We start from the raw sequence: 14,497 nt of genomic DNA on the forward strand, positions 1-14,497 counted from the left end.
CACCCATTTTTTTTGCAAGGCTGCAGCAGGATGACCCGCTGCACAAATCGTCCCACCAAAGTGCGTGGAAGCCTGCCTGTTCTCAGGGGCAGGCATGGGAGCAGAAGCAAGGCCGATTGTTAGCACTCTGGCAATTTAATCCCTGTCCCCTTTGCAAAGTAGAGCATTGTCAGCCCAGGTGTAAGCAAAAAGAATCACAGAATGGTTTGGGTTGGAAGGGACCTTCAAAGACCACCTAATCCAACCCCCTGCCGTGGGCAAAGACATCCCACGCTAGATCAAGTTGCTGCGAGCCCCATCCAACCTGGCCTTGAATGCTTCCAGGAATGGGGCATCCACAGCTTCTCTGGGAAACCTGTCCCAGCATCTCACCACCGTAAAAAATGTCTTCCTTATGTGCAATCTAAACCTACTCTCTTTCAGTTAAAACCATTGCCCCTTGTCCTGTCACTACAGGACAGCTGCAGATGCATTCTAGATGCTGACCAGCAAAAATTTTTTTTTCTAAAGTCTGCAGGAAGGTGAGGGAATTCTGGCACTTGGCCACAAAGGTGGTGTTCCTTTAGTTCCACAGACAGAGGCCTGGCTGGTGCATTCCTTTGGTGGGGACAAGATGGCCTTGCCAATAAATGGTCCAGCTCACACAAACTATATGAAATCCTTCAAAGGAGCTGCACTGCTGCTCCTAGACCCGGTCACTGGGAAACAGATGGGGACAGCCTGAAAGCAGCATCTCTCCTGGGACAGAAAAACTGAGGTTTTTCTTCAGAAATTCTGGTTTTGGGGATGTGTCTTTGTGGCACTGCAAAGGAGAAAGCAGGTGTGTGTTTTGTAAAGCCCGGGGGTTGGTTATCTTTTGAGGGCAGGCTGTCAGAAAGAATTTCAAAGGCGGTTCTTCAAAGAAATTTTGGGGCACTGGGACAAAATTATGCTTATTATCTAAGCATAGGCCAGCAGGCAGAACAGATTAAGAAAAATCTAAATCACACTGCAATATCCTGCAGGCTGTTTAACCAAGAATCAAAATGCTAGCCTTAAACATGTTGAAAACAGACTTCATGAAAGATAAAAGCATGGTACACATACTACTCAAACACTGGGAGTAGTCATGGCATGACTAGTACAATAGATCCAAATACTACAACGCAGGCCCACATATTCACAAGAAGCACAAGAACACACATGGTGCTGTAAAAAATGTAAACTGCAATTGAAAGATGCTGATCTGTACCTTCCTTTTTCACAACTTTTTTCTCAGTTATCATTGGCGTACATTTTGGTTGGTAGAACTTTCTTGGTAACTGTTGGCATTAAAATTTTGTTACTCAGTCATATATTTAGCAAAAAGATCAAAACAAGTCTATAGCTGTCAGAAAGGGCTGTACAGGCATCTATGCTGACACCAGCAGCCCTTGCTGTCTCCTACCCAAAGCAAAGACCAAACCAGCCAGAGTCTCCTGCAGGTGGAAGCCCAAACATGCAAGATGTTCTCCTGTCCCAGGTGCCACTTGGGAGCAAACAAGGAAGCAGGAGCAGTCTGAAGGAACCGTGCAGAGTGCCCACGCTCTGCCCCAACCCGACGGACGCGTGCTTGCGGGGAAGCAGGTCCACCCTGGAGCCCTCAGATATAAAGTATACCCAGCTACAAGGAGTTTCCCCACTTGACAGCTAGTATTGCTAGGCGCAGAATACCAAACGGATGAGTTTTGCCTGTTTTCTGCTTATTACACAGCTGAGTTAACCCCACATCTCTGTTTACCTCAACCACATTGCCTGGGGCAGTTTCGAGGTTGCACCGATGCCTTTGCAAAGCTCAAACTGAACAGGCACGAAGCCGTTGTTTTATTTATTGCATGGAGCAATGGAAGGGAGAGCTGCCTGACGCATCACAGCCTGGCCCACGCGCGCCTTGTGGTCCCTGTGGCTTGGGGCTGGGCTGAAGTCAGAGCCTGGTCCCGGCCCCGCCTTTCTCCTCTTTTTAAAGGTTGTAAAAAGCAGCTGCTGTCAGTTTGCTGCTCCATTGCTTCCTCTTTTGACTTTGCGAAAGGAAAAGACGCTTCATGTCTTGGCGGGAGCTCCTTCCTCCCTGGCTAGTGATCGTAGCGGGACTGACGGGCATCGTTCTGCTTTGCATCTCCACTAAAGATGTGCCTGTCGCCCCTCTCAGGACCAAGGTAAGGGCATCTGCCTGCCCGAGGGGTGGCCAAGCTGGGGGTCCTGCTGGGCAATGAGCAGGGAACCTTCTCCTTGTCTGTGGGGCTGCTCGTTAAGAAGCCGCTGCCTGTTTCCTTGTGCAAGCCAGGCATTTAAACTGGTGCGTTTTGTTGCTTTGTACATTCATTGCGCTACTGAGTTAGTTACTAGCCGAGGAGGGGATTAGAACAAGGCTGCGAGGACAGGTTGGCATCCTTCAACATGCTGTAGCTTTTCAAACTGAAAATAAACGTCTTTGGCTGGTTCAGGAAATACAGGCTGGATGTGGTTCTTGATCCACAGAGAGGCTCACTGAAGGCTGAGGAGAGGCAGCCCATATCAGGAGCCACCCCAGAGTGGCAAGGAACCAGTGGTGGAGGGACAGAGCTAGGTCCCTCTTGAAAGTCAGTAGGAATTTAGCCCTGAACTGCTGCTTCTGTCTTTAAAAAAAAATTACCTTCCATGCGTTCTCATCTCCTCTCCTGTCCTATCTTGATTTTAACCAAAGAGCCAGCCTGCTCTAGGTGGCAGGGCCAGATCTGCCCGGTGAGCGGGTGGTTAATGCCCATCCACTCTGCCTCTTGATGCACACACTGGTGAGGAGATCAGCAGCACGCTATGGTTTAATTGAACAGAAGTAGGTTAATCTGTGCATTTAGAGATACTACCTCTCCTCCACACTCCTCTTGGAAACAGAACTGGATTTAAAAAAAAAAAACAACCTTATTGATCCACACTCTGTCCCTCCCTGGTGTTGAGCTAGGGCAGAAATGCAGTGATCCTTTCCCCTTGTTGCGCTCCCAGCCTCTCATTTTGTGAAGGAGGAAAAAAATCCAGGTTTCTCTGCCAATACCATTAGTTTCTTCCTCTTCTGCAGCAGCCAACATGTCCCTGCAAGAAATATGCGCTGTCACTTGTGTGGGAGGATGCCAGCAGGCTCAGGCAGTGGGCTCCATCCTCCTTCCGCATTTCTGCTCCAGCTCCAGTCACACCAGCCTCTGGCCCGGACACCAAGTCTGGTGCTGCTGGGAGCTCCCAGGAAGGCAGCAGGCAGCCAGCTTCATTTGGAGCCTGCAGCCAGGCTCTGTCTTGTGCTAAAACCTTCCCAACGGTGTTAACGTCAGCCTCTCAGGAGGTTTCTCTTCCCACTCAGTCACAGCTACAACTATCTCTGCACAAGATACAGCTTAGACCATGCACTACCACGTACCTCCCAGGTTTCACAAATTTCTTTCCCATCTGTGTAGATGCCCCACTTCAGGGTCGTGTAATAGGGGGAAGAGGAGGAGACCCTCGGCTAGCACCAGGGCTATTTTGAATGTGGGGCTGTGCTGCAGGGTACCCCAGTGGCTCTCATTTCCTAATCCTCACATATGATGGGCAGCTGAGCAAGGCTCAGTCAGCAACAAATAAACCAGACACTGGGCTGCACAGAGATTAAGAAAGCCCTCGGCCTCATGGGCCAGGCAGCAGGAGAACTGTCGGTGGATGAGGTGTTGAGAAATCTCATGTTTGCTGCGACAAACATCTCTGTCGGGCTGCTGCACTGGACAGTGTATGTGCTGGTTGGTCCCAGTGTGCTGCAGCTCCTACAGGTCTGGCACACACCAGGGCAAACCCAGCCCGTGTCACACCATCTCTGCAGCATGGCATCAAACAGATACCAGAGTCTTGGGTTCCTCAGAAGTGGCACCAAGCCACAGCCCTCCGATTCCTGCACAAAAGTCTTAGCAAACCAATTCAGCAGCAGTCTGAGTCCCAGAATCAGTTGAGAGCCTGTACAGTGCCATCTCCCACTGCTTTTGGACCTGTTTTTCCTGAGCTCCAGGTGGCTCGGCTCTCAGTGCAATCTCTCTGCCTGGTTTCAGGAACACCAACAGAGCATGCCACTGTAGGTCTGATGCATTTCTGGGTGTCTCTCCACTCCTGCTGCTCCTCATGTATATTCAGAAATGCAGATGGTTCCCTATAAATCCACATAATCTGGCTTCACCCTTTCATTGAACGTAAAAATCTGACTCAAATACTGCAGTGCAGGCCCATGGGTTACCTAGAATACCTACGTAATGCCGAGCAACCTGACAACAACAAAGCAACCTGCATTCAGTGGTGTTTATCTAGAATGTTTTTGGGGTTTTCCAGTATGGCATTGTTCTGGATGCTGGCCCATCCCGCACCATCCTGTTCCTCTACCAGTGGACCACTACCAAGGCAAACAAGACTGGGGTGATCAGAGAATGTAGTTCCTGTCCTGTGCAAGGTAAGGTGCCCAGTTCGTGCTTGGTGGGCTGTGGGACTGGCACAGGATGGAAGGAAACCCAGAGATCGGTGCATAGGCCGTCACTGCAGTTTTCTTTGCTCCCGTATCATCTAGCTGAATTAGTGGAGATAGTGAAGCACAGGCTGGTTATTTCTAACATGGGTCTTCTCAACATGAGCAGATTTAGGCAGACACAGCTGGACATCAGAGTGCTTGGCAGCAGGTGACAGTTCTCTTGGCCTGCTGCAAGCAGGGAAGCACACAGAGAGGATGGGGCTCCTGATGTCCACGTGGATCAGTGGCAGAGCCAAGGCTGCTGAGCTTCTCACCCAGGCGAAACAGTGAACAGCAAGGGAGACAAATCTGGCTGCAGGGTGGCTCCTGGTGTCTTCTGCCTCCTCCCAACTACTCTGGGCAGTAGGTGGTGTAGCTCCAGTACAACAGAAGTGTGAAGTCTCTAACCTCCTATGTGGGGCTTGACAGCACAAGCACGAGTTCAGCTTGGGTTTAGGTGTCACATTTTGGAGAACATTGGGGTCTTCCTCACTAGTCTGAATCAGCTTGACCCTGCCAAAGCCACCTGAAAGGGTTTCATGCCTTAATGCTTGGGGTTTTCCTTCCCTATCTCTCAATCTTGCTTTGATGTTGAAGCCTGATTATAGCAGGATGCTGGGAAACCTTGAACTCTCAGCAGCAGCGTGTTGTGGGAGGGCAGGTGCACAACAAGCAGGGAAGAGGGCTTGTACCCTTGCAGACTATAAACAACACAAACCACATACAGAAGATGCAATCAGGGCTCCTGAAACCTTGTATGTATCCCTTGACTGCTGCCACATTCAGTGGCTGAGTTAAAACCAGCAGCTGTAACTTGGTGCAGCAGCTCAGCAGCAACAGCAGGAGGTCCAGGCAGGTCTGTCACCCAGGCATGAGCAGCAGTCCCCTGTCTGCATGGCAGTGCGGTCACAGCCTTTGAGTAGCTGTAGGCAAACTGCAGCTCAGCCCTAAGCAGGGCCCAGGAGGGCAAAGCACATGGTGAGAGAGTCACACAGCCAGGAAAACGAGTGGGCCACAGGTAGGGGAAGTGAGACTCTGCCTGAGTAGTAGTTCAAAACCAGCATCTAAGAGCCCAGTGCTGAAAGATGAGTCAAGGCTTGCAGACAGCTTCCCCCTGCACAGCACCATCTTCCTCTAGAGCAGAGGTGCCCCTGCTTGCCAGCGCGGGGCTCAGAAGCCACCTCTGCCAACACAAGAGGAAGTGGCTGGAGGGAAGAGATAACACGTCAGCCTCAGCTCTGTCTGCACAGCAGTGCATCCTTTTGCTTATCTTTTCTAGCGGCTAAAGCCACATTTCGTCCTCTGTGGGCTGAGACAGCCTCAGCTGTTGCAGCAGTCACATGGCTGAGACAGTCATTTATGGGATGTCTCAGCAGCAGAGCTAGGGTTCTCTTAGTGCTGTTTGGGATTACATGCACATGTGTTTTGCTCCCAGTACCATGTTTTAGCAGGACAGCTACCTGGAGGAACTCCTTCATTCCACCTGTGACAGGTCCTGACTTAAACCATGCCCTAGGACAGCAACCTCTTGTAAGGCTGGGTAACAGCTCTCACACTTCTCCTGTACCTTTCCTTAGAAAATTTCATTCTTTCCCCTGGTTCTCAGGTCTGGGAGTCTCCAGCTACTCAGATTCTCCTCAGAAAGTAGGGAAGAGCTTGGAGCCATGTTTGAACTGGGCCCAGAAAGAGATCCCGGCAGAGCAGCACAGCCAAACCCCCCTCTACTTGGGAGCAACTGCCAGCATGAGGCAGCTGAAGTGAGTGAATGTTGCAAACCCATACCCAGAGATCAGCACACGTCATGTGGATCATTCTGTAAATGCATCTCACCCTGTCTGCTCTGCAGTGTGTTTCATCCCTAATCTGCTAGTCAGGTAAACCTTCTTCAGGTCCTGATGTACTCGAGGGGAGTATGGCATGGCTGCATCTCCACAGTCCCCCCAAGCAGCCATGAGGATGACAGTCTTGCTACTGCTACCAGTCTGTATGAAATCTTCACAATTAGGGCTTGAGAAAACACTTGTTGGTCTGGAAGCCGAAGTGTTTTCCGTTTATGTGACAACTCACATGGGCTTACAGGGGTGCTTCTTATCAGCAGGTTGGGAATGGTGGTGGGAAGATCCACTTGATCATACACACATTCATGAACCCTGTTCTCAGTCACCTCGTTACTGGGACTTTTACCTCCTTTTAGAGTCTGAGGACAAGTAAGGTCTGGCGGGGACGAGGTCAGTGGGGTAATGCCACCAGATTCCCTCAGTGGCAGAGTACTGAACTCCTAAATTTGGAATGGTGGCACAACTGCTCAAACCATCCCTCTGCTGTGCCATGCGAGGGGAAAGGGAGGTGGCAGCAAGAGTGGGACTGTCATTGTGCCTCTGTGCTACTGCCCAAAGTGGGGAGTAGAGCAGAGGCCCTGCCACTGTGCACCCACCACAGGCTGCTCCTGGGAGGGTTCTGTAACAAATGTGCCTTCTTTTTCTTTTCTGTTTAGCCTCACCAACCCCATCCTCTCCGATGGTCTCCTTGCAGCCCTGACTGTGGCCCTGAAGTCATCCCCCTTTGACTTTAAGGGGGCACAGATCCTATCCAGTCCAGCTGAGGAAGCATTCAGTTGGGTTGCTGTTAACTATGTCCTGGAGAACTTCTTCAAGGTAAAGGATGATCCTGCCTGGGGAGGACAGAACTGAGCTCAGCAACTCCTATTAAGAAATAGCCACAGAGACATGTGGAGGGGTTGTTAAAACCCTGTATTTTAAACAATGCTTAAGCACAACTTCCACTGTCTCTCAGAGGCAGGTCATATCCAGCACTAGCTGGCTGAGTGACATAATGTGAGACACTTGTAACTAGATTGAAGGACCAAACCTCTAATATAGCCTTTCATGGACACGTTCATAAAGTTGCCCTAACAGATGTGAAGATGTGAGGCTTTCTGGACAACACAACCAGCACGCTCACATAAAAGACCTTACACAGCCTGGCCCTGGGGTATCAATAAGAACTCCACTGCTCTGAATCCCTGCAGATCTAGCTCAGCACCACTGTCAAACAGGCATTGCTGCTGTCTGTGGGGTCCTGTGGGATTGCCACTGGAGTCCAGCTGTCCCTTGGGACATCTTGTGGATGGTAGAGAGAGAAGCAGAGTGTTTTGGTACCAAAGCAAAAGTCCATCAAATTTCTTTTCATTGAGATGCTAGTGAAGAGCGTAGCTGGTGTTCCCAGCATGGAGGCCTGGTCTGTATTCAGAAGGCACTCAAAGAAAGAATACATTTAAGTTTCCTTGCTCTACCTATGGCTTCTCAAGCCAAAGAGTCTCAAGGAGAACTCAAAGGGCAAGAGAAAGGTAGCTAGACTGAGTTATTTCACATCAGGAAAGTGAAAGGCAGTTCTGATAACCAGCAGCCAGCATGCACTGGTTCAGGACTTGCTGGGCAGCAACACAGCCTCCCCCAGCCAGCGACAGAGGGCTTACCCCCACCTAAACTTTCCTGCCTGTACTGCTAACGTCAGCATTGCCAAAATCAGTTCTGCCAGACTGCATGAGATGAAACCATGGGGCTCTTCATGACAGGAGGATCGCTTTAGCATCAAGGCAGCACTTGAAGCCCATATCTGCCCATATGGAAACATCCTCCCACTCCCCACCACTCTCTCATCTCTCCCCTGCTCCTACCTGCCGAGACCACTGCCTTGAGCAGCCACCCAGGATGGTGAGCCCATTTTGCTCTCGCTGGCTGTGGGTGGCTCTCTGCCCAGATGAAAGTGCTTGTTCAATGGCTCCTCTGTTTCCTCCAAAGCCACCAGTTCAGTATCCTCATATCCTGTGGGGCAAAAACAAAAGTTGGGTTGTTCCACACCAGAAAGCTGCTTTCTCTCTCTGTGCACTAATGCTTGCATCTGACTGTAACCCAGACGTACAATCTTAAGAACTGACCTCTCTGGTTCTTTTTGGGTCAGTATGACTGGCGTGGACAGTTGGTCCCCTCCACGAAGGGGATGGCAGGAGTCCTGTCCGTGGGAGGAACCTCAACACAGTTCACTTCCAAAGTGGAAGAGGAGAACCAGGCACCAAAAGAGGGAGTGAGGCTGCAGCTGTATGGGCAGACACACAACGTGTACACTCACCACTGCCCCTGCCACAGCACGGACCAGCTCCGCAGCAGGCTGCTCTCTATGCTTATTCAAGTGAGTCTGCCAGAAGGTATTTGCAATGTTCCTGGATACAATATCACTAGATGACATTTTCTGACTTTAACCCTGAAGCATTTTTAAAAGAGCAGTATTTCATTTTGAAAACATGCAGGTGTTTTGGTTCTTCCAAACTATTTCACTGGGGGTGGGGGGAAGGATCTGATGCAAGCTCAGGAATCACTTCGGTCTCCACCAAAACTGAATTTTTCATAAATAAACTACTTACTGCCCATCCACTTGCCTCCCTATAAACCACACATATGAGACCTGAACGTCCCACACGGAGACCTACCTCACCACAGTTATACTGGGGAATTCCTAGAGATAAGAAACATGGATCCTTCAGGGGCTGAGCCATTTGGAAGGCAGACCAGAACAGCCCCTTTCTTGCGACTAGAAAGAGTACAGGATTCATTGAAATTGTATTTCTGGTCTAAGGGAGAGCAGACAGGGCTAGGACCCCTCAGCCTCCCACAGCAGGTCTAGTCGTTGCAGCTTGCCTTGAACCCTGCAGGAGCTGGGAACCTGCTTGATCACAACATTGTGGTGCAGAGGAACACTACCTTCACTGTTGTCATATTTTGTCTCCCTTTATGAAACCCTGGGATGGCACCTCCTCTCTTGCTGCCTCTGTCCTTGTTTTATTCTGCCTCTAGGATCAGAGAAGTGCTAAAATTGTGTCTAATCCTTGCTGGCCCCTCACCTACTCCCGGGAAGTGCAGTGGCGATCAGTGCATACTGTGCCTTGTGCTGCCAGCGATCACACGTCAGACATTCCTGCCCCTGAAGAAGTCTTCAACATCACCGGCTCCAGCAATCCCACCGCCTGCATGAGACTTGTGCAAAGCCTGCTCAACTCCTCCTCTTCCTGCAGCTTCTTCAAAAGTTCCCTCAGCAGCGTTTTCAAGCCCCTCCGGACCAGGTTTCTGGTGGGTTCTCATTTACACCGGGGTAGGCAACTGGTATGGAGAACCCATGAAATGGGACCAGTTTCATCATTAATAAATACAGTAGGACCAGCCACACTGTACCTTCTGCTAGCCAAGAGGGCTAGTGCTGTACACACAGACTCCTGTCCTCTGCCCCTCGTTGGCACACAGCTGTTCAAATACAGACCCCAGGCTTCCCACCACCAACTGTGCTAGGGCTTTCTTCATCCATGTCTCAGCAACGTCTGCTTGTGAGACAAACTTTGGGCTCCACAGAGGCAGCAGTTGAGTGCTGAGCCGGACTTGCCACACAAAACCTGCGGTAAAGCTGAAGATCCTCTGCCACTTCCTTAGCAAACATCTGGGCACGCTCCACCACAAGCACGCTTATATCTGAGACCGTGCATCTAGTGTCCAAAGTCATTTGGTTGTTAAGCTCAAGATCCTAGGACAAACTGAGTGCATTTCAGAGGGAAGAACTGCAGAAATTTCCCTAGGTCCCTGCCCCTGAGAGCCTCCCAGGGACATGGTGCCAAGGAGCATAAGGACTATCTACTTATCCAGGCAGGGCCAGAAAGGCTGCTGCATGCGAGCTAGAAACAGTTTTGTTTCCATCTCCAGACAATAACTGCTGCTTGCCCTCCTTGCACCCCTCAGAGGCACCCAGAAAGGGCACCCTGGCAGTGCACCCCACAGCTACTGCCACCTACTTTCCTATAGGCGCTGTTCACAATGCAAGGATGCAGAGCGCAGTCCAACCTGCCGATTCTTTCTGCTGCTCTTGTAGGTGATTTCTGAGGCCATGGACTTCATGAGAGAAACTGTCCCCTCTCCCGACTTGGGTCAGGCAGTCAACAGGCTCTGTGGGATGTCTGTCAAAGAGGTAACTGTAGAATAACTTCATGTGCAGGGAGACCGGGAAGTAAGGAATGATCTGTTACAAGAGCCCATGGGGCTCAGGCTGACAGAACCATAACTTACTGGCTCCCTCAGAGAAAAACTTCCATTTGCCTGGGTTTTTTTGGTGGGTTTTTTGGTTTGTTGGTGTTTTTTCTTGTTTTATTTTTGGTTGGTTTGGTTTCAATTTTTTGTTTGGGGTTTTTTTGGTGGTTTTTTGTTTGGTTGTTTTGTTGTTTTGGTTTTTTTTCTTTGGGGAAACAGGCTTGACTTCTTTTCCTTCCTCTCAAGTCCCAGCTGCTGCTGGCAACACCTGGACTTAATTAAATGAAAAGCCACAAGTAACTTTTACTGACTATTAAGGAGTAAACAGGAAGGCTGTTGACTCACTCCTGTCCATCCCCTTGGTCTCTGTTATCCTCCCCTCCTTCAGTGCAAGGAACACATCTGCTCAGACTCCAGGGGCTTTCCTATTCCACCGGGGCCCATGGAGACTAAGCCAGGGGGAATGGTCTCCAAGTTTTTTCACCCTCAGCTGGTGGCTTATGAGGTGACTCATTTGCACCTCAGCTGACCAAGCATCCACAGTGACAAACGACAATTTCTACAGCATTTGCTAATGGGGTAGCAAAGCTCATAAGCACATCCCTAAAGCTTTCTCTTCCGGATAGAGGCAAAAGGTCTTGTTAATGTGTCCGTTGAGAGAAAGCCTACAGCATTAGCTCAACCTAACTAGAAAGCAGAGAATGATATCAAGCAGTTCACCTGCCAGGTGACTGTAGGAGACCTGGCTGCCAGTCCTGCTGCTCTTGGAACCGCCTGGTCTTTAATAAGATGGGAGCAAAGGCGCTAAGGGATGGCACTGGTTCCCGGACCACAGCCCAGCAGATGCGGGAAACACTGTTTCAGTCCACACAGGGCACAACCTTCTCCTCTAGTCCTACAGTCAGTCCCATAGCAGGAAAGGAGAGCTTAGAGCAGACCTGAAATTCAGCTACTGAATGTTTAGTTCTTTTCTTTTTTTCCTGCATCTTCTTTTGGAAATGACACCAGCTGGTCAAGGACTCCCACACAAACCTGGATAGAGTTGCCAATTACTGCATTGTGTCTGCCTTTATCCTTCACCTCAGTACCAAGGGATACACCTTCGACTTTGACAGGCCTGCTTGGACTGCGTTCCAGAAGAAGGTCAGTTACCTACAGTGTGATATTTCCAATTACAGGGAAGGGATGGCTTCAGTAAAGCCAGCCTGTCCCCACTCCTACAACCCCTAACAAGCTAGGTTTCTCCAGCAACACATTTTTTGCAAAATAAGTTCACAATTGTGATAAGCAAGAAAACCGGCATCAGAGATCTAGGAATTATGCTTGTTCCCACCAAAAAATTAGACGGGTCAAAAACCTTATCTGCAGCAACACCATCTTTAAGAGTCCATGCCCAACAGGGAAGGAAGCACGGCTCAATCGCCACTTAATGCCAAGAACAAGCTGCCGAGTATACTTCCTGAGACAAGAGACACTGCCCTACTTCTTTGCCATCAACTTAATACTAGTGAGGGTTTCTAACTGGCTTACAAGGTCTGAAACTGCTTGAGAGTCTGGAGCCCCTTAGAAAAGGGGGATTTGATTTAGGTCCTCCCCTTCATAAAAGAAAAAAAGCTTATTCCTTGACCCCTTCACAACTCCCCAGCAAAGGCATAGCCCCACTGAGCAGGGCCACATCAGTGATAGTGGTGCAGTCAGCCACGTGGTGACCATCAGGCTAAGGCAAGGTAATGAGGGGGGTCCCGGGTCCATCCAGGGAAGCCAGCCTGGAAAGCCAGAGACAAGCAGCCTACAACATCAGCATGAGGTTCAACCAGGCGACAGGGCCAGAGACAGAACTACCCACAACACAGACCTGAAGGCCAGCTGGGAAAAGCAGTCAACAAGCGGGAGAGAAAAGAGCACACACCCACAGCACAGCTTGGGAAAGGTGGGGCTGCCCAGAGCTTAAATGGAGCTGCCAGGCCCATGGGCAGAGGGGTGGGTGGAAGTGCCAGGTGAGGCTGGTCAGGACAATTAAAGCCTATTAGTGCACTCAGAGCACTGACAGTGTGATCACTCCTCATTTCAAGCCTGATTCTTGGATCAGTCTCAAATAAAGCATATTTTGGACCTATGCACAAAAACACAGCTGAGGTGGATTGTCTCCTTCTCTTCTGACATCTCCTCCTTTTTATTTCGATAGATGGGTGATGCATCATCTAGCTGGACTCTTGGGTACCTGCTGAGTCTGACCAACACCATCCCCCAGGACAGCCCAAGCTTCCTCAAAGGGATTGAACCAGGGGTCTGGTCTTTGCTCCTTATCCTCTTTGTTGTGCTGCTCACTGGCTCTTTCATGCGCATCTCATACCGGGTGATGGTCAAGGAGAACAGCTTCAGTAACAGGAACAGCAGTGTTTTTGATGACAACTGACAGGTATTCTGGGAATCGATACTCTTGCCAGTGGGCAGTTAATAGGGAATGTACAGAAATCACACAGATGTAAGTCACTGGAGGATGCAAGTGATTTTCTTGCAGGACTCCTGGAGCCTCAGTGCCTTATTTCCACTTGCTAGCACTTGCACTATGGAGCACTTTGAGACAACAGATCCTGCTCTGCAAGAAACCTATGATTCCTGGTGGATGGCAAGCTGTTTGTTCTCCAGATAAGAGCAGCCTGCACAGATCTCGCTTGGGCTGCAGCTGATGTTACTTGTGTCAGCCTAATGAAACACCACCTCTGAGCAGGCAGGTCCTGAGCTGTTGTGAAGTTAGTATTGAACAACCTTGTCTAATCAGGAGAGGTGGCATCTGAAAAAAGTGCGCTGTCCTCTTCTGTGCTCATGAGAGAGACAATACCTGCAGTATCGCTACCAGCGAAGACTGGAACAGCATTAAAATATAGTCAGAATATAACAACCAACTTGCTTCCATGATCTAGGGAAAAAGCAGGTATTTTCTGCCTGCTACTACTGATCTGTCTGTTCTTCCATGTCCCTTCCAGCGAATGCTCCTACTGACCGAGAACCCTTCAAAAGCAATGCTCTTTAGTCTTGGACTCTACAAAATGTGTGGAGCATCAAAGGAGAAACAAAGGGCACAGACACACAGCTGAGCTCTTGTCTCTCGGTTGAGTCATAGCAACTCAGGGTTAAAATTGTCAATTTAAACTCTTTAACCAGGACTTAACACATTTAATTTCACATGTGCTAAAACAGGGTGCGTGCTGGGCTGAGGTTCACCAGTTTGTTCATTTACACTGAACTGCTTGTCTCGCTGACTCTGACAGTGAAGTCTCTCATCTAGTACTGTCCTTTCAACAAGAGCAGGCCCAGGAACAGCTTTCCTAATTGTCAGTCCAATGACTTACATGTTAGATTGTGACCAGTTACTTTATAATCCGGCACTCAGGATTCCTCTGGGGCTTGGCAGTCATTTCAGCACCTCTGGTCTGTTCTGCTGTCTAAAAAGTCAGATGCCATACAAATTCTCTGTTACTGTGAAGAAAAGGGATCAATTCAGACCAGCGCTGTCCTTTGACTAAAGCATTTAGAATTCACTTCTCTGATGCCTTCAGAGACTTAAACACACAGGCTGTTAAAAGCCTAAGGGATGAGCGTCTCCAACTAATTTCAGACCACTTTAAACAAATTTAAATGCTGTGATACGCCTTGCAGGATTTTTAAAGCTACCATGGCACCCAAATCCTTTCTAATCTGATTATTAATTCCTTGTGCTCCCAACTTATATATAGGACACCCCCCCTCCCCCATAATATTGAGGTATTCATAAATTTTCAGGCCAATTAATGAAGGTTTGGAACCTGTCAGTCAAGTTTGGAGGGGTGTGGAAACAGATTTAAATGAGCTTCATATTCATTTCTTTGAGTTGCAAGTTAGATATTTTTAATTATATCATGTTATTAAAGATGTTTTAATAGAC

At 49.2% G+C, this 14,497-nt stretch overlaps 1 protein-coding gene across 1 annotated transcript; it reads left to right on the plus strand.

Annotated features, from left to right (window-relative positions):
- The first annotated feature begins 1,985 nt into the window (after window positions 1-1,985).
- On the plus strand, window positions 1,986-14,497 carry LOC119153906 (ectonucleoside triphosphate diphosphohydrolase 2-like). Its single transcript, XM_037400878.1, has 9 exons — window positions 1,986-2,174; window positions 4,336-4,453; window positions 6,114-6,264; window positions 7,002-7,161; window positions 8,468-8,695; window positions 9,358-9,630; window positions 10,418-10,513; window positions 11,581-11,715; window positions 12,758-14,497. Exons 1-9 carry the CDS (start codon window positions 2,061-2,063, stop codon window positions 12,986-12,988), a joined length of 1,506 nt encoding a protein of 501 aa, XP_037256775.1. The 5' UTR covers window positions 1,986-2,060; the 3' UTR covers window positions 12,989-14,497.

This window comes from Falco rusticolus, chromosome 9 (assembly GCF_015220075.1).
Source record: "Falco rusticolus isolate bFalRus1 chromosome 9, bFalRus1.pri, whole genome shotgun sequence".
In the NCBI taxonomy this organism is placed as follows: Eukaryota; Metazoa; Chordata; class Aves; order Falconiformes; family Falconidae; genus Falco; species Falco rusticolus.

Bases quoted from the DNA above. Each gene is read 5' to 3' on its own strand.
- LOC119153906 (XM_037400878.1), top strand. From the start codon at position 2,061: ATGTCTTGGCGGGAGCTCCTTCCTCCCTGGCTAGTGATCGTAGCGGGA. The intron at 4,454-6,113 runs GTAAGGTGCCCA...CCTGGTTCTCAG, and splicing joins TAGTTCCTGTCCTGTGCAAG to GTCTGGGAGTCTCCAGCTAC. The intron at 7,162-8,467 runs GTAAAGGATGAT...TTTTTGGGTCAG, and splicing joins TCCTGGAGAACTTCTTCAAG to TATGACTGGCGTGGACAGTT.